Below are 24,234 nucleotides of genomic sequence, written 5' to 3' on the forward strand. Positions count from 1 at the left end.
AGTTATGTTTTTATTGAAGAACGCTTGTTATTTTGGTATGGCTATCACTAATCCAATGACCACTGTAGAGTTCTTTTTCAGAAATTAAAAAAAAAAATTGTTACGTCTGTACATTTTTTTCTTAGAAATATATTTATAATGGACCCCACATTTTATTGTAGTCCATTATACAATACTCATGTCAAGTTTGTGATTGGAGATATATTGAAGCTAAATCCAGTCCCTGGAAGTAAGGTTTTGTTTATGCGCAAGGGTCATCTTATAAATAAAGTTGAACTTTTTGCCATAGTAACTTCTATGCAACTAAAAGAAGGAAGTGTGTTTTGTTCACTCGACGATGGAACAGGTACAATTAGTTGCTTCTGTGATCTACCAAAATCATTAAATTCTGCCACCGAAAACGTACCACATAGAAAACCTGATGTTGGAAATTTTGTTAATGTATTGGGAGTAATTAAGCAGGGTCTTTGGAATAACTGCATTTATATTTCAAGTTCTAGCTGGTCAATCATAAAAAATGATAGGGCAGATGTTCAATGGTTGGAACATATAAATGAACAGAAAAAATTGTATGCCGAGGTTTATGATAAAGAGTTCATTAACATACATTTGAAAGATTTATTAAAATCAATGTCTATAAACGATGCTAAAAAACTTATACTGAATAAATTAGAACCTGTTATCAACAGTATAATTACGGAGTCCAAATTTCTTCCCAGTCACTTTTTTGGATATGAGATACTGGAACTACAAGAAGTTCAAAATATTAACTCCGAACTTTTGTTAAAAAATACAGAAAACAATTTTACTAAATCCCAAATTTTAAAAGTGTCTATACAAGGAATTGCATCAATTCTTCATAACTTTGTCATAAACGGGGAATTAATTAAAAAAAAGTGTTTAAAGCATGAAGTATTATCTAATAATGATCAATTGGATGCTCATTATTTTGTAACTCGCAAAACTCAATCTGTAATTTTAGGGGTTAAAAATGCCCTTAACAAAATTGGACAAACTAGCAATGATTCTAATCATTCCTCTGTTTTAAGAGCTTTTAATGTACCAGAGTTTAATTTTATTAGAAGTAGTAAACATGGAATAATAATTATTGAAAAAGCACTAAATGAAATAAGTAACATAAATCGCAAAAATCATTAAAGCACCTTGTTGAAAATTTGTTAAAATTGTAAAAAAATAGTTGGGTCGCAAAAACTTTATTAAACTATTTAACATCATTACAGAATCAAATATTGTTCTAATATTTATTTATCTAAATTTTAAGTCTAATTAAAAAGATTTTGATTTTGTTTTTAGGCCACTGTATTATAAAATAATTTAGCACCAGTACTAAGCCCACGTACCATGTGATTCTAATAACTTTACAAATATAACTGAGCAACAACAGATTTCCAAATGTTACTTTGTTTGTAAACAGTGTGGCCTCTTAATTGAAAAAGAGTTTGGTTAATACAATCAAGTACAGATTTGTCAGTTCCTTGTCTTTTAGGTTTGCTTAACTTAATTAACCACTGGATTGTGTGAATGGCAAATTTGTGGTTCCAAGGTGCATGGAATAAAAGTTGATTTAAGGCTAATGGAAATAAATCTAGCAATCGTTCTAAAATGAAATCCGATTCATATTCATATTGAACTTCTAAAAACAAAACAATTTTAAATTCAAAATAAAAGTATTTTTAAAGGTTTTTAAATAACAAAACATTAGCCAGTGTTTTCAATATCACTTGCTATTTATGTTACATAAATATATCTAGTCAATATTTTTTATGTTTCACATTTAAATGCACATAAAACCCTGTACACAACAAGAAATAGGTGCAATTTAGGTATACATACTAAAAAAGTCAGCAAAAATAAGTGAAACACTTGCACTAAACTTACTTTTAACAGCGGAGTTAAAATTTTTGGTATCTGTTTTGACCCATGCCAAGACCGCAAGTGATACCACCTTGAAAATAAAAGATGAAGAATCCAGTGCAATTGCCATTATTTCTTGAAGCCATTCCAAGCGTTTGATAACATGACAATTTTGGTTAGAGGATATTTTCACTTGCCCAAAGCAAACTTTCAATATTTGCAAAACTTGATTTTGTGTTGCTTCACTTTTCTTTGCTGCAACTTTAAGACATTTGTTTAAGCATTGCAATTTAAATTTTCCAGACGGTAGAAGACAACATTTCACAAATATAACTTTTATCAAAACTGGATCTGTGATAAGGTCATTTAAATCTGGAAAAATTGTGTCAACATTGGGACATTCAGCGAGACAGTTTGCTAGTATTTTACAATTATTAATACTTTTTTCACTTAAGAGATCCAATTTGTATTGCATAAATATTTCACATGTGACAGAGTGAAGTTTTGCAAAAATCACTTGCGTCTGTCCATGCATGGTAAGGCCTAATAAAATACCCGACACAATACTATTAGTCAGTTCACCATTTTGATTTGAAGCAACTATTGCCAAGACATGCTCTAGAAATGAAATTATCTTTGTGTCTGCTAATGATCGTATCAATTTATCCATGTTCAAATATACATGACTTTGTGTTGACAAAGGTAATGACACAAATTTCTCAGTTTGAATCCAATTGGATAAAAGTAAACTTAACAAAGGATCATTTGCAACTTGGGAAAGTGTAACAGCAAAACAACAACTCACAACTTTTTCGCTTTTAGTTTCAGATAAGGTTCTGGACAACACAGGTGACCAGTTGACAGGTGGAATAAGGTTGTGGTATTGTGAAGTACAATCTGATAAACATTCCCAGATCATTGAAACAAAATCTTCATTAATATTTTTGTTTTCAATAAGGTAGTCAAAACTAGGGCGCAATATACTTGTTTGGGGAAGATAGGAAAAAGTTGAGGGGAATTTTGACGTTACTTCTCTTTTTGATGTTTCTGATAAAATGTAAATCCTACTTAACAGGGTCACGCAGCTTTTGGTTAAAATATCTTTTTGTTTAATTAACCCTTGACACACTTTGATTAGTTTCTTGACATGTTTTTCAGGATGCCTAAAATCATTTGGTGATGTTGTTAATACATACTCTGCCCCAAATATGTAATCTAGACCACTTATAGCTGATAACCTTTGTCTAGTTGGCAACTTTAAATCGGCAATTTGTTGAATCCAAGTATCAAAGAGCTTATTGTATGATTCCACTGCAGAATTACGATTCTTGTTTATTAAAGCATAACACATTGATCCGAATTGTTGAGATAATGGAACGCTATTACTATTTTTTAACATTTTTTCTTTTGTTGTATTAAACAGTTTGTCAAAATCTTTAACACTTGATAAAGACCAAGTAAGTGACTTTAATATTGCATCATGGTAGGAATCAGATTTATCATTAGAATTGCACAAGAGCTCTTGAAGCTGTGTCAACATTTTTTTAGCATCGGATTGAGTTTGTAAATTACCCGAAGTAACAAGGTTGGGTAAAATAATCCCAATACCAATGATTGCTCCAACATTATCCACTTCTTCATCTTCATCATCACTTAGTTCTTCTGTTGCCGAATTATCAAATACACACTTTTTAAGAAGATCTAAGCAAACTTGTATTGCATGCTCCAATGCACCATTATCAGCATCACTAATTTTTTTAGTATAAATATAGGAAACAACTTTACCGATCGATATTCCATAAATAGGTAAAAGAATGGGATTTGGTTCATTTTCAGCATTCCCTGTTGAAGAAAAACCCTTGGCTAATACATTTAACAGATCTTTCACACGACTTGTATTGTCAGGAAGTAATCCTAAAGCCACATTAAACATGGACATAATTGCACATGATTTCCCGAGCAAACAAGTTGTCAGTTTACCCAATCCTGACACAGTTCTGTATTGGCACCAACTAAAAATCCTTCCCTGTGATTTGTAGGTTGAATCAACAATGCACATTAATGTATCACAAGCCATGTTTTTCCAATGTTCATAGCTAAGATAAGCAGATGCTTCTTTGGGTACAGAAGTTTGGTTTTTCTTTTCCAATTTGTGAGATTTGAGTGCGGTAACAAGACCAGACAGTGCTAAGATGCTATTGCCCTGCATGGTTGGAGTTCCTTTTGAAGATGTTTTAAGAATATCTGTTATTTTATCACGACACCACATATCAATTGTTGTTATTTTGTACTCAATATCTTCCTTGTCTTCAGTATTACTTTGTTTCAATTGCAGTTCAAGCTCTGTCTTGCGACTAGCCAACAAAGCAGAAAAACATCTTTTCATAAAGTGTCGCCAGAAAACAACCAGCCATGTCATGCTTAACCAGTTCTTGTGATCTATGCTAACTTCAGACAACAAAGTTTGCAAAATCTGTATAAAAGAACGGCCAATCAACACCACACTTTTTGGCAACACATTTCCATCTTTGTCGTATTCATGTGAGGGATTATGACATGATAACAGGCCAAGTGCATAACTAGCTTTAAGATTTGGTTGTTTATTATGCTCATACATAGTAAGCATGAACTTGGAAATATCTGATGCTACATTGATAGTTGGAGAAGCTGCTGTAGATTTTATGGCACGGTCCTTAATATCCCTTGGAAGATTCTTTATTTCTTCGCGCAACAGAAATGTCAAAAAGTATTGCATCTGGGTCTTTAAATTAATACTTGTTGCTTTAAAAAGATTGAAAAAGCATGACCCAGGTATTGGTAGTTCCATTAGGACATCTTTAGTAAGGTCTGGGTCTAAATCTTTAGGCTGTAGTTGTACTGGTAAATGTCCGACTTTAAAATTCTGAACATTAAAATGAGTTAAACTAACGAAGGCATTTCCAATGACATCAATAGGATTATTTACTGTCGTTTTCCAAATCCAGCAAAGTACTTCTTCTTTAAATAAAAAATACTCTGGGCTTTCAATTTCAAATAAGGCTGTTAACGAGAGAAGTTTTAATGTGGCCTTTATAATTATAGTACATTCGGAGTTGATAAAATACTTTTTTAATTCTCTCCATGTGGTCATTAGATTAACAGTTTTATCTTCACACAAGAAAAAAAGAGCCTCCAAGGCAAGCACTGCAATACTTGGCTGCGGATTAGATTTGACAATATTGGCTATTAGTGGTAACATTTCACTGGTATACTTATGAGGTCGTAACTTGCAAATATCTCTCACAACAACTGCTTGAATGATTGTCAGTTCTTTTGTTAATCTTGTTTGAGTAGAGGAGTTGTGGGATTTAAATGAGAAAATGTTTATTAGGTATGGAAAACATCGATCCTGAGACTTCCATAGGTTGAGTAACAAGGAAGCTACCAAGGGTTGAAGCCGTGGGTCGTGAGCTAAGCCTTGTATGGTTTTTAATATTAAAGCAACATGATCAGAACTGTGGGCCAACTTTGAGAGACTAAGCAAGATATTTTTTTGCATCTCCGCATTTACTTCAGTTTTTAATGAATACAGCAAGGAAGGCAATGTTGTTAAGGCAGTATATGGAAACGAGCTGTTTAAAGATACGAGTTTATCCAATACCATTAGCTGTACATTTGTACTTTCATTCCTGCCTCCATGATTAGTCGAAAATATTAAAAATGAATTTAGGAGAAGTCCTAAAACATTGCCAGCTTCTCCAACATTATCAACTAAAATAAGCTGATCAATTTTGGAAAAAACATGAAGAGTTTTATAATCAAATAATGGAAATATTGCATCAAAGGCTATATTTAAAAAGGTCAGCCAGGAATTTAAATAAACATGGTATTTAGCATTTGTGGGTAGGACACTTGTTTCAAACTCAGATGTGTTGCTGACTTGTTTGAGGGATTTATTTATTTCTTCAAAGGCATTTTTTAAAATGGGTTGCACATTGTTAAATCCAATTAAGTTTCTACACAGCAAGATCTGAAGCATGGAAACCTTGAAAATACACAAACAGATTGTTTTTAAATGACAAGAAACAGTTTTAAAGGATCTCGACTGTAATAAACTGGCGATGGTAAAAATAACAAATTGAGCAGAATCTGGAGGTGACTTGCAAAGAATTAGGGAAAGTGCAATACTGATAATTTTAATTATTTCGACAGAGATGCATTGTTCTTTTAAAAGTTTACCCAGCAAATGTAAAAAAGTTAACATACTAGAGGACCCTATTGTGATATTACAAAAGCAAATAAGCTTGATGGCCACTTCATCATAAATTTCTAAATTTAAATCAGGTAAAATTGTTGATCCTAAAAATTGTGCAATTAAATGAAGATTATCAGGGGTTGATGGTAATGCTGCGGTAGCCTGAAGTAAAATTTTAATAATATCTTGTCTAAACTGAGGGTCCTTACAAGAGATAAAAAATGGATTTAACAGGGTTGTTACCAGAAATTGTGTCGGGGTTTTGTGGATTAAATCTTCTGAGGGGTTTCCAAGGACGAACCATATCAAAGGCTTGAAAAGTTCGATGACACCATAATAATCCTTGGCTACATTTGATAATAACAGGCTTTGAAATTTCGAGAAGATTGAAGCATAGGAATGTGGACATAAAAGTAGTATGGATATAAGGGGATGTGGTGGGGAATGAAGGTTGTACGAAGAACACAAAGATTTAGAATTTTTTTTAGTTAGTGATTTTTTTGAATTTTGCTCAATTATTAAAATATCAACTAGAAGATTTATAAGAAACTGTAAGTTGTGACTGGTTGGAGCTAAATTTACTAGTTGATTTACAGTTTCATTTATATTTAAGGTATTTCGACTTATCAAATTTAAAATAGCTTGACTAGAGCAGTTTGTTATTATATTGTCTTCAGAAGATGTAATGTTTTTCCAAATTTGCTCAAGTTCCTTGATTTTGTGTATGGGTTCCTTAGCTTCAAACTTTTTAATAACTTCCTTGTACAACTTGTCTATTGTTTGAACTTGGACAACAGGGTGGCATTTGGACTTCATTGAATTTAACTCCATTAATCTAAACAGATAATGCATTTTTTTTGTAGAATAAAATCCAAACATAGATTTTAATTTAACATAGTTTATATAAAACAATGAGTCACAGAAAAGGAAATGCAAAACTATGCGCAGTGGATTGTTTGGCATCACCTAGGCAGTTTGTTTTTTGGTATTCCAGTATACATATATGAAATAGGTCACCTCAACTCTGTCTACTACCTTTTCTGTGACAATTTATAAGATTGGGCCAGAAATAAATAATTATCGTGACAATACCCCATAAAATTCCACTTAGTTTTTACTGCATAATTAATTTATTGTTAATTTTTGAAACAAAAACTAACTTACCCAAAAATGAGATGTGTTTTCTAATAATTTGAATTGTTAAATTGACAATTTTAAAAGTTTAATCATCTAAGACAAAGAAATATAATAAACATCAATTACTTTTAAAATTTAGAGGACATCAACATATTCATTGCGAAAAACAAAAAAGAATTAATTTTGGATTTTTATTTAAAACAATTTGCAAGTGCATTTCTGGTCATTAGGCAACTAAATATCAATATTTTAAATGAAAGCCAAAACAAATTCGAAATAAGTTTATGAAATATATAAACAAAATTACTAACATAACTTATCAAGTAAAAAAGAGTTTAAGTCAAGTTTTCTTCATATTTGCAAGGTGTATTTTTTTTTAAAAACTAAACTAAAAGGTGTGTGTTTTTTATATTAAAACTAACTTTATAGCTCTATTTAATAACAACAGTCATAACATTATAAATTAGTACCGTAACAACTTAAAAAATGATAAAACAAGTATAAAATAAATTTACAATAAATTTATTGCACAATAAATAAGCTAATGAACAGTGAAATTAGCTTTGATTTTAGGTAATAATAAATCACTTACAAAATTTGACAATTCCATATTTTAAGTTTAATTTGTTTATTACTAAACTTGGCTAGTTGACATAACAAAATTGTTGTTTATAAAAAAAAAATTTTATATTGTATGGGACAGCCTAAATTTTTTATACACTAGCACTAATGAAAAATAGGAAGAAATGGTATATAAGTTACACTTCAAGCACATTTAGTTACTACAATTTACTTTTTTAATTTGTTCGATAACCATGAAGTCATAGATGACTTTGCCGATACCAAAGCTGACCCAACAGCTTTTCCAGTGCTGGCAACCATTTGATTTGCTGAAACCATAGCATCCTCAATCTGCCTTCCTCTTTCAGAGCTTTGAAGGTTGTGATGTAACCTTAACTTCATATCATTAACAGTGTATTGTGCTTGAAACGGGTGAAGTGGTGGAATGTTTAAAATTTCTGTGTGATTCTCCTTTGCCCAAACTTGGTAGTTTTGAGTCTGTTTCCAGGCTGTCATAAAAGAGTCATTACAATCTTGAATATCTTTGGGGTGAGCATCAATTTGTCTTGATGCGGATAGTAGATACAACATATATTCTAAAAACTGTGCCTGGATCCATTCATCACCACCCTCCCATCCAGTTGCATTAAAAAACATATCATTGCCTATTTCATTATCTTGGCCACACACGTTGCTCACAAGGTGATCAGCGAATCGTAAGTCAGCAGCAGATAAGTGTAAAAGTCTCCTGAGGTTATTGTCTCGTATGTCTAAGTCAGCTTCCTCTATATCGACCACAACATCTGCTAAATTTGGGTTGGTTTTAAATAGCACATTAGTAGCACCTACAACATAACCACGTTCGACATTCTCAGTTATATCGCTGTATTGTTGTAAAGATATATAAGGAAGACAAATATAGCCACGCGTAAATATCGACAAAGGAAGACCATATTCATTGATGGACAAAGGTGATTTAAACTGATCTAATTTCATAATTTCAGAAAAGGAATTTTTGTTTGGTTCTACGACCGAAGCATCATCAGTTTGTTTTTCTGACTCATCAGTCGGAGACAAAGACTTAGCAGGTGAGTCTGTTTTTATTTCCAATCTAGAATTTTCAAAGTCTGGCACAAAAATGTCATCATCATTTTCAATTTCTTTTAACATGTTGATTTCTGAGTTTTCATTGCCGAGTCCTGTGAACGAAGTTACTATAGATGAAGATATTGACTCCAAACGTGCTGTTATACTAGCAGCAACATTAATAGCAGTATCAGATGTGGTCTCCCATACTTTACTAGTAGATCTGTTAAAATCAGGCTTACTAGGTGAATCGTTTATTTCTAGGGTGCTTAGTAAAATCCCACTATCTTCATCTGATAAATCATTATCAGGCTTTGTGCGACTAATTACGTTTTGATGGGGGGCTTCAATTATTTTTGATGTTTCTTCTGTCTCAATAGTTGGACTTACACCGTTTATGTTGGAAGTAATAGTATCAACAGAATTTGGGATTGACATTTCTTGATTTTTATTCAAATCTGATAGGTCTACAGAAAGTTTATCATTACCATTGCTATCAGCAAATGATAAATTTTCAACATTGCTATTATTTAGGTTATTAGTGTCATTTTCTGAAATGTCTTTAGAGTCTACAGATGCAGTATTATTTATTTCAATATCGTTATCATTGGTTTGGTCTTTATCAGTAATTTCATTTTCAGACATAGCTTGAACATTTAAAATATGTTGTGTGTATGTTTCAGTACAATGGGAAAGACCTTTATTAATGGTGTCGGGCAATAATGATAACAATGCCATGATTCCTCCAACTAGTTTATGAACAGGGGTTGTATAAAATAAAACTCGTCTTTCCAGCAGCAACAGTTTAAAAAGCATTACAGTTTTATGATGAAATTTACTGACAACCAATCTAGGTGAAATACCCAAAAACCTTTGAGAATCACCAACTTTATTTATAGAAAGATTAACATGATCAAATAACTCTCGCAATATATCGATTTTAGAAAAATCTTTCTCTTCAAAATAGGCCTGTGTTATGATTTGAAGTTTAGCATTTAAAATTCCATAAATTGGCATTTGACTAAGAACGACAACACTTTTTTGTACAGTTTCTCTTGTCACATCCGTTTCCTTCCGTTTTAATAAATTTGTTGAAATCTGTCTATAACATGATACCCCATACACAGTGGTTTGCATTTTGTATTCCTTACGAGGTGGAAGATGAAAATAAATTGTATCTTCAGTGTAATTGTGAGCTCCATCTGGCAGTGCAAGAAATGGCAAATTTTTCCACTCGTCAGGAACAAAAGTACTGTTGTGGTTATCGAGCAAAGGTGGATATGAATACTCGACTTGACAACCTCGTTTATGGTGAAACCCTACAACAACAACATGCAAAACAGCCTGTTTTTCAAGAGCACATTCCGTAGACATATTTTTACCTAACGTTCCTATTAAACAAAACCCTCAGACCCTATTTTAATAAAAAGAAAGTATTAGTATAGTTTACTGTTTTTGGCCGTTTTCGTTAGCAAATTATATGTTTGACAATACTAATTTCTGTTCGTAAAAAGACGTACGTCCCTAAAATTTATACAGCACGAAAGTACATACAATAGTAAATAATAGACTTAGTACGTCACAAAACATAACAGGGTTGTGACAAATATATGTTGAGTTTTAGTTATTTCAACGTGACGTCATAAATTTTGCGTTTATCCTCGTAAAATTAATATTTGTTCCATTTTGTTCCTAAACCTGTTGTTCAGCCGAGACTTATTTTTACTAACCTTTATTAATGCGCTTTAGGGGGATATATGAGATTAAGTGGTTATTAGGGTGTTAAGGGTTAATGTACCCACAAAATAGTTACAAAGAAACAGGGTAATAACTGGGTTGAAAAAAGGGGGACGCGGAATTTGAGGGAATGGAAAATGAAGGAACGGAAATTGAAGGAACGGAAAATGAAGGAACCGGAAAATGAAGGAACGGAAAATGAAGGAACCGGAAAATGAAGGAACGGAAATTGAAGGAAAGTGAAAAAAGGAGAGGCGGAATCTTAAAAAAATAAAACGCGGAAATTCCGTTGACTATTTATTTGTATTTAAGTCAATATTATTTTAGAAATAAACGGGCATTTTATAAAAGAGAGTTAGGGTATGCTGGGGTAATAAAAATTAACTCATTATCGCTCATCAGTTCTCGAATAAATGACAGTAATCCTAAATAAACAGTCAACGGTATTTCCGCGTTTTAGTATTTAAGATTCCGCCCTCTCCTTTTTTGCTTTCCTTCATTTTCCGGTTCCTTCATTTTCCGTTTCCTTCATTTTCCGTTCCTTCATTTTCCGGTTCCTTCATTTTCCGTTCCTTCATTTTCCGGTTCCTTCATTTTCCGTTCCTTCATTTTCCGGTTCCTTCATTTTCCGTTCCTTCATTTTCCGTTCCTTCAATTTCCATTCCCTCATTTTCAGTCGACCCGAAAAAAGTATGTGAAAATCAAGTAGATTTTAACGTACTAAACGTATAAGACAGAATAATATTTAACCGTAATGTCAAAAAGTGTTGTCTAATATGCTTTTTCCACAACTGCATACTACTGTCTGACTGTGGTATTTGTTATTTTATAATCATTTAAAACAAATTGAAAACTACTTACTCTTTTACTATCAACTATAATCAGATAATTAAAGCTACGAAAATAACTAGATAACAACTAATTTACCCATTTGTTATTTTTAAGCTGGCAGGATTATTAAAGTTGATTTTTATACACAAAAATGAAAAATATCTTTTTATTATATTTCTTTTATTATAATATTATTAAGACGTTTTGTTTTACAGAATTTTGTTTTTAAAAGCATGATATCAGACATTAAACAAAGTATTAAAGAACACCAAGATGCGAAAATTAATAATAAGAAAAACAGTTCAACTCAAACAACAAGTCCATTAGTTATAAATGATACTTCACAAACTACACCAGCAAAAAATCAATTATCAAGCAATAACGCCTACACGCCTACTGTTATTTTAAATGAAATTGCAATGAGAAACAATTTACTTGTTGATTATGAGACTGTAAGTAAAACACCAATCTCGAATAATCAAGCCCGGCAATTTTTTTCTGATAATCCCAAAGAAAAGGATTTTGCCTTGTTACCCTTGACTAATCAACATCGACAATCAACTGGTAAAAAATATAAAGTTTCTTGCTTGTTTACAGTGAGTGTAGAGCTCCCAGGTAAACACATATTTTATGGACAAGATTTAACACAGCAAAAGGCACGACATCATGCTGCAAGCCAGGCAATAGAATTTTTAAACACCAATTTAGATGTACTCGAAAATCCCACCATGGAAAGTCAAACTAGTAATGAAATAAACAATTTTCCTAAATCAAGTATAACTGACTTGTATTGCGCAACAATGCCACGGAATTTATCAGTTGCATTTAATATTGTGCAAGAAATTGGCCCCCCTCATTTAAAACAGTATGTTATGGAAGTTGTTGTTGGAACATTAAAAGAAGGATCTATTGATCAAGTTGGTAAGTGTTATAAATGTCAATCAACTGGAAAAAGTAAAAAGGAAGCAAAGCAAAATGCTGCAACAGAAGTTTTGGAGTTAATGAAAGATTTACCACCAATTATAAAGTTGACCAAAATCAGAAGTAAAAATAAAACTACGACTTCAGAACCCAAAGAGAATCTCAAAAACGAACCTATGCATCCAGTAAGCAGACTTTCACAAATAATGCAAGCAAAGCAGGAGACAGAACCTGTTTACACATCAGTGGAGGAAAAAAATGTGAAAGAAGGCAAATATCATTTTACTGTTAAATGCAGTGCAGGTAAAAGTGATGCCTTAGGAAGCGGAAAAAGTAAAAAAGAAGCAAAAAAAGAAGCTGCTCATGCTATGCTAAAGAAGTTAGAACTTTTGCCTTGTCAACAAATAATAGTTCCAAACAAGACGATGCAACCTAAAAAATCAATTTTAAAAGTTTCTAAAGACGATAAAAAGCATAAGGTAAAGTTTTTTGATGATGATGAATTTCCTAAAGATGACAAGCAATTTATCAAAAGTAAAAATTGAACCAGATAATAAGAAATTTTTTGGCTCATTATTTTGTTCAATTGAGATTTAGTTACGTATTTACACTATACTTCATTATGTATAATCATATAAATTTTATTTATTAGTAAATTAGATTGCTTAATATTATAACCTGCTGTGTTGTTTTTACTTTTGCCGACTATAAAATACTGCAAATATAACAATAATAGTAATAGATTAACAATAAAAATATATCATCTGTTATTGTTATCCTTTTTTATTTAAAAACAAATAAACAAACTTAAAGTTTAACTTTTTGCTTCCTGCTTAATTTAAAATCATTTAGTTTTGTTTGAATTAGGTTTTTAAGTTGTAGTTTGACTACATGCGAAATAGTTGACTTATTTAAATCATTGAGCAATATGCCCAGTGTCTTGAGGTATTGTTTGTCACTATCTTTATCTATCGAATGTGTTTGATCTTCAAGAGTTGATTCAGTAGTGTTCTAGTTAAAAAAACATCAAGTTTTAAATTAACTTTACAGGTTACTAAGTTCTGTTTTTAACTTATCTTTTCATGCGTACAAAATAGTGAAAAACCCAACCTTAATTTGAGCTGTATCTTTAAGAACTTGCAATGCTAAGGGTCCAGTTTTACATCTTAGGATAGTTCTTGACTTGCCTTGTAACTTAGATGATGTTATAACGAATTGGCCAATTTTAGTTAAATATGGGTCCATACTATAAACAAAAATATATTTTCGTTTAGAGTTTATGGTAATGTCAGATAAAACAGAAAGACATTGTATATACCTTTTAGTGCTGTCAGTATTGGATATAAAATTTTTTACTAGGTTTTCAAATAAGATTAGTTTATCTGTCGGTAGAACTCCCGATATCTCCATTTTTATTTCATCAGAATCAGCCCGGCAATCCAGAATTAAAGGCTGATCTACAACTTTCCTTAAAATATTAAACATAAAAACGTTTCTGTAATGGGGGAAAAAAAATTATTAGTAACAAAAATTTACTTTAGACTATTTTTCATTAGTTTTAGTGTCTGTTTAGAACGCTGTTGAGATAATATAAATTCTGTGTTTGGTATAATTTCGACTTCATCACCAATTTTGGCTTGTAATAAAAGTTCAGGTGTTTTACTTTGTATTTCGTAAAACAGACAACCCTTAAAGGCCAGAACTTTTTTGATTGCAAATTCCTAAAGGTAATTTTTAATGTTAGTATAAACGTTACTTAATGTTTCCGTAAAATAAAACAAATAAAAATAGTTACTAAAGTTAAAATAACCTTTTTATTGATTGCTATAACTCCAATATTATTTTTTGTGTTATTGTTTATTTTAGGAATATTGGATTTATCAAGGAGAATATACCAAACATCGCTTGAATATCTTTCTAACACATTGCCAGATTTGGTTAAAAAGACAAGTATTCTAGCATAATTGGATCCTACATCTAAATAAAGAAATTTCCTTAAAGATAACAATCATAAATTTTTAAATAAACTGTGTAATACTTATTTGTCCAGATGCTGTTTTTTCTAGTTTTGGAGTTATTAAAGTTGTTGGTGTAAAGTTCATATGTTCTATAGATTTAAAAATGTGTGTCATGGTATTGCTTTTAACTTGATGACTTTGCAAATGTTGATCTCTGCAAATTGTAGGATTGAACAATTTTTAACAATTTTAAATTGCAATTTTATATCTACCAACCTTGTTAGTTGTAATTCATTCAGGACTTTGTTATGCAGTTCTATTTCGAATTTTAAATTGTTAAGTGGATATCCATAATGATAGAGAAGATGTCTTGCAACATTGTCTAAATAAACATTAATAAACCATTTGATCAATTTTAAATTTAATCTTGATTTTTTTTTTTTTTAAGTGTATTTATACCGGGGAATTTAATATCTTCCTTCGACATTTTTTCCACAGTTTGTCTCACAATTATTTTGCAGGTTTTTAATGTTTGGAGATAATCTTTTTCTGCATCACTGACTATGGATATTATTTGATCTTCCTTTTCTGTTAAATCAGGTATGGCATTTTCCTAAAAAAAACATTTGTAATATTTAAAGCACCTAATATAATTTAATTTAAAATTTAAAGCACCTTGAACTTTAATGCATTTTTAAACAGTTTTCTGTTCTTTTCAACAATTAAAAATTTAAACTTTAATGCATTTTTAAGCAGTTTAAAATTAAAATATTAAACATTCAAGTAATGATAGCTTATACAAATATGATCTACCAATGATTTAACAACTGTTGGAATAAGTTGACATAAAAATCCTGGGGGTGAATTCAAAACATCATATCCGCTTTGGAGGGCTCTATGCAGAACCTAGCACATACAAAAATTATAATGGTTTATAGCTTAACATTAAAACCTTAACATATTAAAATGTGTACAGTTTGAAAAAGGGCCTTAACAGTATTGATTAAACAAAACTAAAAAAAAGAAAGGTTTACTAAAAGGCTACTTTCCTAGTTTTATTAAATGTATTATTTATATAGGGATTAATGATACACCTGGATTTACCTGTCTTACAATCAAATGGCGATCCTGTGTGCCAGGCAAGATTCCATCAGCAATAGCAGCAGTTAGCATTCTAACATGATCACTTATTATCCTAAATGTTGCATCAATGCCATTTACATCCTCTAATCCTACTTTTCCTTTGTATGGTGGACACTCACAAATCTATTACAAGGACAGATATGATTAAACTTTATGTTTTAAAAAAAAATGAATAATGATATTATTGTATAAGTCTACCTTTTCAATGGCTTTAATAATAGGTGTAAATAAGTCAGTGTCATAGTTGGATTTTTTTCCTTGAAGAATTGCAGTTATTCGTTCAAGGCCCATACCACAGTCAACATATGAATTAGGAAGCTTTTCCAAACTCTTGCATGGTAAGCTAAAACAAAAAAATTTAAATTAGTAATGCTTAAACAGCCTCAATAAAGAATATGATGTTTTACCTATTAACAATGGTACAATAGAAAAAAAATCTTTAAAACATTTTTTTATTTAAACTTTAAAAAATAAAATGAATTGATTAATTAAAAACTATTCTGTAAACTTTAATATCAAAATTAGTATCACACCGGTTATATTGCATAAACACCAAATTCCACACTTCAACAACATCGGAACCATTTTTGTTAACCAAATCTGGCACAAAGCGTCCGTCACCAACTTGATCATAATGAATCTCAGTACATGGTCCGCATGGTCCAACATCTCCCATTTCCCAAAAATTTTCTTTTGGACCAAATGCTAGAATTCTTTCCGGTGGTATCCTATAATTTATATTTACATGTTTTTATTTGTAGATAGTGGTTGAATAGTTAAATATGATCTTTAGTTTAACAAATATACATAAAAATACTTAATTAGCATAAGCATAATCTTGAGTATCGAAAAATATTTAACTTTAAGCAAAAAATATATTATATCTAAAAAAATTTCGAATTGTGACATAAAATTTACCCGATTGCCTGCCAAATATTCTGTGTTTCTAGATCAGGTTGTAAACGAGACTTATCACATCCTCCAAAATATGTTACATAAAGTCGGTTTTTATCCAAATTGTAGACTTCTGTCAACAACTTCCAAGCCATTATACATGTTTCTTTCTGTATAATATAAAACATTCAAAATAAGATAATAGATTTAGGTTTAAGTGTAAGTCGACATATACTTGTATCACATCACATATATACCTTAAAGTAATCTCCAAATGACCATGAACCTAACATTTCAAAAAAAGTGTGATGACAAAGATCATGCCCAACATCGTTGAGGTCGTTATGTTTTCCACCAGCTCGTATACATCGTTGACTATTTACAGCCCGCTTATATTTCAATAATTCTCCATCAAGTTGTTTTTGGCCAAGAAAAATCGGCTTAAACTACAAACATAAATTGTTAACGGTAAACTAATGTTGGTTTCACAGCAATTTTTTTTTAAAACACCCTTTAATTTTATAAGGAAATTATTTACATACAGACATATTTAGACTGTATAAAGAAAATGCTCGAAAACCTTTTAAAATTAAAAAAAATACTAAAAAAAACGTTTAAGTAGCAATAACCTGGTTCATTCCAGCATTGACGAATAACAAAGTTGGATCTTCAGAGTTCCACACTTTCGAGGATGGATATGCTACATGCTTGTATTTATCACGATAGAAATTTATAAAACTTTGTCTAACTTCCACTGACGTGAATGAAGACTTTTGATGTAAACTTTTCGCTCCATTATTGAATATATATTTATATCGAATCCTTAACAGGTTTTTTAACATTTTGTTTCTTCAGTAACAAAAGCTATGTGTATTTATAAATAGTTAAATGCCAAAAATAATTTGTGCACGTTTTTAAAAAAAAACAAGTGGGAATTCCCCTTTTTTAAAGTTTATTAGAGTTGCCAAATTTATTTTTGATTTTTATTAAATTTATTATATAAGTGTAATTAACATTTTTAAAAACTACCAAAATTATTTAAAAAAGTTATTTATCTAGCTGTAAAATAAAAAAAACAACTTGCAAATTTAGTCAAACTTATTAATTAAAAGTAAGTTTACTCGATGATGATTTAAAACAAAAATTGTTTGTAATAACTTTTTAAAAATATAATTTATATTTTAATGGACTTATTTACGGAATAAAAATATGCTGTAATCAATTGTTTAAAAATAAATAAAAAATGGAGGGTTAAAATAAAGCGTGTTCAAGTTAGATAATATTTACTAAGAATTAAAAAAAAAAATTTAGTAAACAATAATTATAAGAAAGAATTCTTTATAAATTGCGAAACACCTAATACACGGTTAGCCCACAAAAATAATCAGGTATTAGATATACGTCAACTATAACCACCACACCTCTATGTATATACCTATCTTTATCCAAATCCATTCAACCATCACCCAGGAGTAGCAAGCGCCTCAGTAATTTCAGGTAATTCGTTGGTTTCTTTTATTATGACGCAAAAGCACAAATAAAAAGTGGCTATTATTGAAGCACAAAAAGAACGTGACTCCCTTTGCTCACCCTACTTCGAGGTTCCGTAGATGAGATATACGTGTAAAAGAATCTATATTTTTTAATTATAAAGAGTTTTATGAAATCGAATAAATTTTAAGCGAAGTAGACAAGAACAAATTATCATATGAAGTTCAAACACATTTTATTTGTGGTGTGTTTAGTTTTAGCCTTACGGCTTAACAATGGCCAAGTCGGTAAGTAATACAACAATTTTATTATGTTAAATTGTTAAAACATGGCTTTAATATTTCAACCCTTTTTCATTAAATAATTTTTTCTATAAAACGCGTTATATAGCAGATTTAAACAATTGTTTAATCTTTGATATGTTATTATTTTTGGTCCTATTAGTTTTTTTTTTAAGAATAAAGCTACTTGCCTATTAAATAATATATTTTTATTTCTTTATTGATATTTACACGTTGTTAACTGAGTGTTTAACTTAATTCTATTTATATTTTTTATATTATTGGGTTACAAAAATGTTTTTTGTATTTAACGTAAGCCTCGCGCATTCTAAATGTATGAAAAAAATTAAAACTAAGTGTAAACTAGCGGTTTGAATAACTAATAAAACCTTACAATTTTATTAAATTTATCGAAACGTAGTTAGAGACAGAGTAAAGAAACCTAAAATATGTCAATTTTAAACAAAATGCGTGTAAAAGTTTTATATCTAGCATTTGACATAATAAAAGTTAGTATTTTTAAAAAATTAAATATTCAAGTTGTGAAAAACGCCCTATTAAAATATAATAATGGTTTAATATTGACCGTCACTATGTAATTATACTATAAGACTTTTCAATAAAATGTTTGTATAGAATGGAATACTTACATTGCGCGCAAGATGAATCCCGTGATTTCTGAAATCTTTTAAAATCATTCAACCATTACCTTTCTCTTTTCACTTCAATAGTCTTACGTATCATATTCGTTTCTTCTATTACATAGCTCAACAAATGAAAATAATAAAAAGAAACGCATTGACACAATAATGGAAATAATACCGTAAAAAACATAAGTTAAGGAGTGGTTTATTTTATTTAAGCCAAATCACTTAAGTGAATAAACATTCAATCTTTCTTACATTTTTCTCATTAGTTTTTGGCTATAAATTGGTCTTAATCATGGTTAACGTTTTTCCATATAAATTATTCTTTCACGTAGCCGTTTATAGAAACTTGCACTAAAATCACTTTATAAATGAATTATTTACAAAACCATTGTCGAAAATAAAAACACTAATCAAATTTAATAGTTCAGCAGATCGTTAAGTACACACACTACTTTAGAAACAGTAGCATTACACAAAAAAAAACAAGTTAAATCTTCCACAAATTGCGTTTAATCTCAAGCCTTCTAGACAAATATTTATTTATTTCAGAAAAATAAAATACGCAACAAATATTAATGGGCATTGTTTATACTTTTTGTTAAAATAACCGGATCAGGTGTTGTTTTAGGCTTTCGCATCTCTTTACTTTTACGGTTCTAACGTTTTTTGAAAATCGTTAAGTGATTTTAAAATTTTGATAAAAATTTCACTTGCAATTAAATTGTTTTTTTTCTAAGATTTATCAAATGGAACCAACACACTTAGTTTAACGATAGAAGGATGCACATCAGAAGCATGTTTTGATATTATTCAAAATGCGCTTGATCAACTTACCGACGCCAACAATATCTCCATATCAGTTCAAGGTATAAATGATCAATGCATTTTAGGTTTCAATTGGAAAGTCAAGTTTTGATGATTGAATGTTTCCTAAATGTGTAACAACAACGTTTTTTGTTTGTTAGATGTCGACGAATGTGCGTTTATTGATCGCGGAAACTGCTCTGAATTTGCTACGTGTAACAACAACGTTGGTTCATATACATGTACCTGCTTAAATGGATTTATAGATGAAAGTCAAGGTTTTCCTGGAGTAATTTGTACAGGTACATTTTTTAGCGTTTTGTCACTACTATAACCTAAGCCACATAAAAAGAACAAAAATATGCTTTAAACATGGCAAAAAGGAAAATCATAGGCCGAAATCGCCGCATCACCTACATTTTCTATTAACTCCCCATTTCCCTTACTCATTTTTGGGTAATATTTCTTGTATTTCTAAAAAATGTAGACCTAAACTTTGGTATTTGAAGAAATGTTTATTCGATTAAATAGTTTTTAATAACATGGGCGGATACCATTTATCTGAGAATTCTAGAACGCTTTAAAAAGTTCTTTAAGAGGGAATTTCATTTGTAATATTGCACGTGGTCAGTTAGTTTTTAAATAAATTAATGTTTTTGTAACTGTTCAAGCTTATAGAATGGTGCTTTACATTTATATGATTACAAAATGTTTTTCACTTTCATATTTCTAAATTAAATATTTTTAGACATTGATGAATGCGCAAACTTGGAAAACGCTTGTCCGATCGAAAATAGCTTTTGTAACAACCTTAATGGATCTTTTGAATGTTTGTGCAACCCCGGGTTTACCGGAAATGCTAACACCAGCTGCACTGACATTGATGAATGTTTATCAGAAAACCGATGTTTTGAGGGTGCTTGTCAAAATCTAAACGGAAATTTTACCTGCGATTGCCCCCTTGGTTACAGCGGAGATGGAATGGATTGTGAAAACATCAATGAGTGTGAACTGGAGCCAAACATTTGTGTTGATAGCAATACCAACTGTCAAGACAACACTGGATCATTTACATGTGTTTGTGACGAAGGTTATCAGGAGGATGGGGAAGGGGTTTGCATAGACATTGATGAGTGTGTTAATATGACCAGCACTTGCGGAGAGAATGAAATGTGCCTCAATACTCAAGGATCAAGGCTGTGCACGTAAGTTCAGTTAAAAATTTGAGTTTGTTTGTTGACAAAATTTTGGTTTATTTTTATTATGGTAAACTTCAATTTTATTAATTATTTACATTTTGTTATAATATAGGCTATACATAAAGTCTCAATTGGTTTTTTAACTTTTTTTGTTACAGGTGTGCGGACGGGTTTAGCCGAGACTTTTTAGATAGGTGTATGGATGTGAATGAGTGTGATGAAAATTCTGACAACTGTCAACCTCCCTTGCAATGTAACAACTTATCCCCGGGGTTTGAATGTCAATGTCCATTCAATACAACGTGTGAAATTGTTAATGAATGTGCGAACAACACCTTAAATGACTGTGATGAAAATGCAAGCTGTACAGATTTAGAGTTTGGTTTCTCCTGCCAATGTAACGATGGATTTACAGAAAATGGGGGTAACTGTGTTAACATCGACGAGTGTGCAACTGGGTTACACAACTGCCATCCTAATGCAGTGTGTAGTGACATAGATGGAGGTTTTGTGTGCACTTGTGAGTCTGGGTTTACTGGTGATGGAGTGATGTGTGTAAATGTAAATGAATGTCTCAGTCAAGTTGAAAATGGATGTGCACAGACAGCTGAATGTTACGATCTTGTGCCAGGATTTTTCTGTCTGTGTGAGGGCATGGTAGGTGATGGAATTAATTGTCCAGGTAAGTTTAGTTAACAGCAGCATCAAGTATACATGTGTTGTTAAAAATATAACCTGCCTTACTGTTTTTTTCCAATTTTTTTATGTAATAAATTCTAGCCTACACTAAAATGTTCTTATTTTTTAGAAATGAATTGTCCTTCCTTTACCACCAACATCAGCAATGTTTGCACTCGTAAGTTTTTATAATATAAGTTGGTGATATTCTTAATTTAAGATTATTGGCTCACAAAAGCTGCTGTTTTAAGTTGTGTTTAGAAAAAGTGTTTAATTTTTTAAATCTTTTAGCAACCACAACCTTTGAATTGACCGTATCTTTTGATGGCTTGTATTTGAGTGAATACAGTATTGTTGGCAATCCAGTTAGAAACAGTTTTATCATTGATTCGTTAACCACTGTAAGTAATCAGCGTAGATTTATGGGTATTTTGTGTGATGACAATTTTTTTGTTAGTCCAGATGTTTTAAAGTTTTTAAAAATGAAAGTAGTGTTTTAATAGTATTCAAGAATTTCATGGCTATGTATATATATATATGTTATTTAAGATATTGTTATACTTGTATTATACTAATATTTATCAATATAAATAAAGTTATTAAAATAAATATTAATTACCTTATTTTAGCTTGATTAGAATTTTTTTTTTTCGTAACACATATTATATATTAAACTTGTATATTTAACTCTATATCACCGAAAATAGATATAAAAAAAACATATTTTATTTGGTTATTTATGTACTTTTTAAAATTTTTTTTACTTGTAGCTTAATGCACTATTCACAAGGGTGGAAGTGACAATTGTCTCCATAGACAATCTTGTATTTTCTCCCGGTAGTATTGTTCTTGGGGCTGATGTTACTCTTGTGAATGTCAGTAATATTGAACTTACAATGGAAGATATTAATTTCATATTAAGCAATGATAGTGAATTTTCAACAGTTCAGAGTTTAACTTTTGCTGGTAGGAGTAATATACTTAACATATTTTTTATTAAGGTGGAAAAATAAGTTTAATTTTAATACTGTAGTCAAGTAGTCTATGGCTTGTTGCCAAATTAAAAGAACTTGTACCTTACTTTTTAATATTGTGCTAACATAACTGTTAAATTAATGTTATTTTATTTTACAAGATTTTGATTACTGCCTAAACAACGCAAGTGATTGTTCAGTAAATGCAAACTGCATTAATACGAGTCCTGGTTTTGAATGTGAATGCAAGCCGGGGTACAGAGACATCAATGTAACCAACCCAGGACGAGAGTAAATATTCTATTTTTGCTTTAATGTTTTAATTAAAAAATTGTGTTGCTTACTTTATATTTTATGTTTTGTTATTAATTTATATAATTTTAATAATAAATTCATTTTTTAATAAAAGTGTTATAATAGATATTGTATTTAATTTCACCCAGTATATATCTTATTTAAAAAATAATATCTAATTTTAAGATGTGAATCTTTGTGTACACTTGATGGCGAGCCATATTGTTTAAATAATGGATCTTGCTTAGTTGTTAATGGCACTGTGGCACTTTGTGACTGTCCCGAGCAGTTTGAAGGATTAAGATGTGAAGAGAGAGGTATTGTAAAATCAAACTATTGTTTTTTATATGTTATAGCTATTATGTTTTTAATGACAATAACACAACTGTTGTACAAAAATGACATTGAATTAAAATTTTACACAGAGAAATTTATGCTATTGGCAAAATTTAAATAGCCTGTTTCTACTAAATTTTTGTTGTTGTAGGCTGCTCAACCAACTGTCATGCAAATGCAACTTGTGTTATAAACAATGGAAGTGCTGTTTGTACATGCAACGATGGGTTTACTGGCGATGGCGTAACATGCTGTAACAGTAAGTTTTAATTCCCGATTATTAATTCCTAAAGATGCTTACCCAAGTTAAATCCTTTTTTTTATATTTTCAGAACTGTGTCTCATCAGACCACCATTTATTATACTCCCCCCACCTCCTATTGATGATCTTGATACTTCTTTACCACCACCACTAATGCCTCCTCCCCCACCCCCATTTATCGATGAACAACTAACTTCAAGACCTCCACCTCCAATTATGCCACCCCCTCCCCCACCTTTTATTGATAATCAAGTTACATCAAGACCTCCTCCACCAATCATGCCACCCCCTCCCCCACCTTTTATTGATAATCAAGTTACATCAAGACCTCCTCCACCAATCATGCCACCCCCTCCCCCACCCTTTATTGATGATCAAGTTACATCAAGGCCTCCCCCACCACCATTTATGCCACCCCCTCCCCCACCCTTTATTGATGATCAAGTAACAACAAGACCTCCCCCACCACCATTTATGCCACCCCCTCCCCCACCCTTTATTGATGACCAAGTAACAACAAGACCTCCCCCACCACCATTTATGCCACCCCCTCCTCCACCCTTTAGTGATGACCAAGTTACATCTAGGCCACCTCCTCCACCAATCATGCCACCTCCACCGCCACCATTTATTGATGAGACAATTGGAACAAGGCCACCTCCTCCTCCGTTTATGCCGCCACCGCCACCACCAATTATTGACAGCACCACAGCTATACCACTTCCACCACCTTTTATGCCACCACCTCCTCCACCATTTGACGATCAAGTTGTATTACCACCCCCTCCTATAATGCCCCCACCACCACCAATTATTGATGACAATGATTCGACAATCCCGCTACCACCTCTTATTATTCCTCCGCCACCACCGCCAGTTGATTTAGAG

At 31.3% G+C, this 24,234-nt stretch overlaps 6 protein-coding genes across 10 annotated transcripts in view; 3 read left to right on the forward strand and 3 right to left on the reverse strand.

Moving 5' to 3' along the window:
• The first annotated feature begins 138 nt into the window (after nt 1-138).
• LOC145763627 (CST complex subunit STN1-like) lies at nt 139-1,225 on the forward strand. The gene is made up of 2 exons (XM_082575127.1): nt 139-688; nt 830-1,225. The coding sequence occupies exons 1-2, from the start codon at nt 139-141 to the stop codon at nt 1,156-1,158; spliced, it is 879 nt and encodes a 292-aa protein (XP_082431253.1). The 3' UTR covers nt 1,159-1,225.
• Nucleotides 1,067-7,337, reverse strand: LOC145747582 (focadhesin-like). The gene is made up of 3 exons (XM_082564894.1): nt 7,274-7,337; nt 1,900-6,944; nt 1,067-1,654 (listed from the first exon to the last, which is right to left on the reverse strand). Exons 2-3 carry the CDS (start codon nt 6,938-6,940, stop codon nt 1,380-1,382), a joined length of 5,316 nt encoding a protein of 1,771 aa, XP_082421020.1. The 5' UTR covers nt 6,941-6,944; nt 7,274-7,337; the 3' UTR covers nt 1,067-1,379.
• A 382-nt stretch (nt 7,338-7,719) lies between these two features.
• LOC145754614 (late secretory pathway protein AVL9 homolog) lies at nt 7,720-10,298 on the reverse strand. Its single transcript, XM_082570697.1, has one exon. It carries the CDS (start codon nt 10,265-10,267, stop codon nt 8,036-8,038), a length of 2,232 nt encoding a protein of 743 aa, XP_082426823.1. The 5' UTR covers nt 10,268-10,298; the 3' UTR covers nt 7,720-8,035.
• A 1,382-nt stretch (nt 10,299-11,680) lies between these two features.
• Nucleotides 11,681-13,143, forward strand: LOC145747427 (double-stranded RNA-binding protein Staufen homolog 2-like). Its single transcript, XM_082564883.1, has one exon. It carries the CDS (start codon nt 11,695-11,697, stop codon nt 12,925-12,927), a length of 1,233 nt encoding a protein of 410 aa, XP_082421009.1. The 5' UTR covers nt 11,681-11,694; the 3' UTR covers nt 12,928-13,143.
• LOC145747401 (alanine--tRNA ligase, cytoplasmic-like) lies at nt 13,074-17,092 on the reverse strand. 2 transcript variants are annotated; one of them, XM_082564882.1, is made up of 15 exons: nt 17,007-17,092; nt 16,635-16,823; nt 16,402-16,547; nt 16,017-16,211; nt 15,682-15,826; nt 15,445-15,606; nt 15,154-15,246; nt 14,800-14,953; nt 14,617-14,722; nt 14,421-14,536; nt 14,193-14,359; nt 13,919-14,103; nt 13,701-13,850; nt 13,493-13,628; nt 13,074-13,393 (listed from the first exon to the last, which is right to left on the reverse strand). In XM_082564882.1, exons 1-15 carry the CDS (start codon nt 17,013-17,015, stop codon nt 13,190-13,192), a joined length of 2,157 nt encoding a protein of 718 aa, XP_082421008.1. In that variant the 5' UTR covers nt 17,016-17,092; the 3' UTR covers nt 13,074-13,189. The 2 variants fall into 2 exon arrangements, with proteins under 2 accessions (XP_082421008.1, XP_082421007.1); XM_082564881.1 differs by having other exon boundaries at nt 14,421-14,554.
• Nucleotides 17,093-17,978: 886 nt separating this feature from the next.
• The window catches only part of LOC145743428 (uncharacterized), an 86,729-nt gene continuing 80,473 nt past the window's right edge, over nt 17,979-24,234 (forward strand). For all 4 annotated transcript variants that reach the window (XM_082561396.1, XM_082561388.1, XM_082561403.1 and 1 more), the window contains exons 1-12: nt 17,979-18,155; nt 19,537-19,665; nt 19,765-19,905; nt 20,352-20,808; nt 20,961-21,484; nt 21,611-21,658; nt 21,772-21,881; nt 22,251-22,446; nt 22,616-22,745; nt 22,935-23,065; nt 23,236-23,343; nt 23,417-24,234. In XM_082561396.1, the coding sequence (XP_082417522.1) occupies nt 18,086-18,155; nt 19,537-19,665; nt 19,765-19,905; nt 20,352-20,808; nt 20,961-21,484; nt 21,611-21,658; nt 21,772-21,881; nt 22,251-22,446; nt 22,616-22,745; nt 22,935-23,065; nt 23,236-23,343; nt 23,417-24,234 (2,862 nt within the window). In that variant the 5' untranslated portion in view covers nt 17,979-18,085. The remainder of the gene's footprint in view (nt 18,156-19,536; nt 19,666-19,764; nt 19,906-20,351; nt 20,809-20,960; nt 21,485-21,610; nt 21,659-21,771; nt 21,882-22,250; nt 22,447-22,615; nt 22,746-22,934; nt 23,066-23,235; nt 23,344-23,416) is intronic.

Source organism: Corella eumyota, chromosome 1 (assembly GCF_963082875.1).
Source record: "Corella eumyota chromosome 1, kaCorEumy4.1, whole genome shotgun sequence".
Classification (NCBI taxonomy): domain Eukaryota; kingdom Metazoa; phylum Chordata; class Ascidiacea; order Phlebobranchia; family Corellidae; genus Corella; species Corella eumyota.

What these genes read in the sequence shown, in the direction of transcription:
- LOC145763627 (XM_082575127.1), top strand. Translation starts at nt 139, where the DNA reads ATGGACCCCACATTTTATTGTAGTCCATTATACAATACTCATGTCAAG. An exon ending in ATTAGAACCTGTTATCAACA is followed by an intron (nt 689 to 829) that starts GTATAATTACGG and finishes AAATTTTAAAAG; the next exon opens with TGTCTATACAAGGAATTGCA.
- LOC145747582 (XM_082564894.1), bottom strand. Translation starts at nt 6,940, where the DNA reads ATGGAGTTAAATTCAATGAAGTCCAAATGCCACCCTGTTGTCCAAGTT. An exon ending in TTTTAACTCCGCTGTTAAAA is followed by an intron (nt 1,655 to 1,899) that starts GTAAGTTTAGTG and finishes TTTTGTTTTTAG; the next exon opens with AAGTTCAATATGAATATGAA.
- LOC145754614 (XM_082570697.1), bottom strand. Translation starts at nt 10,267, where the DNA reads ATGTCTACGGAATGTGCTCTTGAAAAACAGGCTGTTTTGCATGTTGTT.
- LOC145747427 (XM_082564883.1), top strand. Translation starts at nt 11,695, where the DNA reads ATGATATCAGACATTAAACAAAGTATTAAAGAACACCAAGATGCGAAA.
- LOC145747401 (XM_082564881.1), bottom strand. An exon ending in TTATTAAAGCCATTGAAAAG is followed by an intron (nt 15,607 to 15,681) that starts GTAGACTTATAC and finishes TCCTTGTAATAG; the next exon opens with ATTTGTGAGTGTCCACCATA. An exon ending in CAACAGTTGTTAAATCATTG is followed by an intron (nt 14,954 to 15,153) that starts GTAGATCATATT and finishes TGTTTTTTTTAG; the next exon opens with GAAAATGCCATACCTGATTT.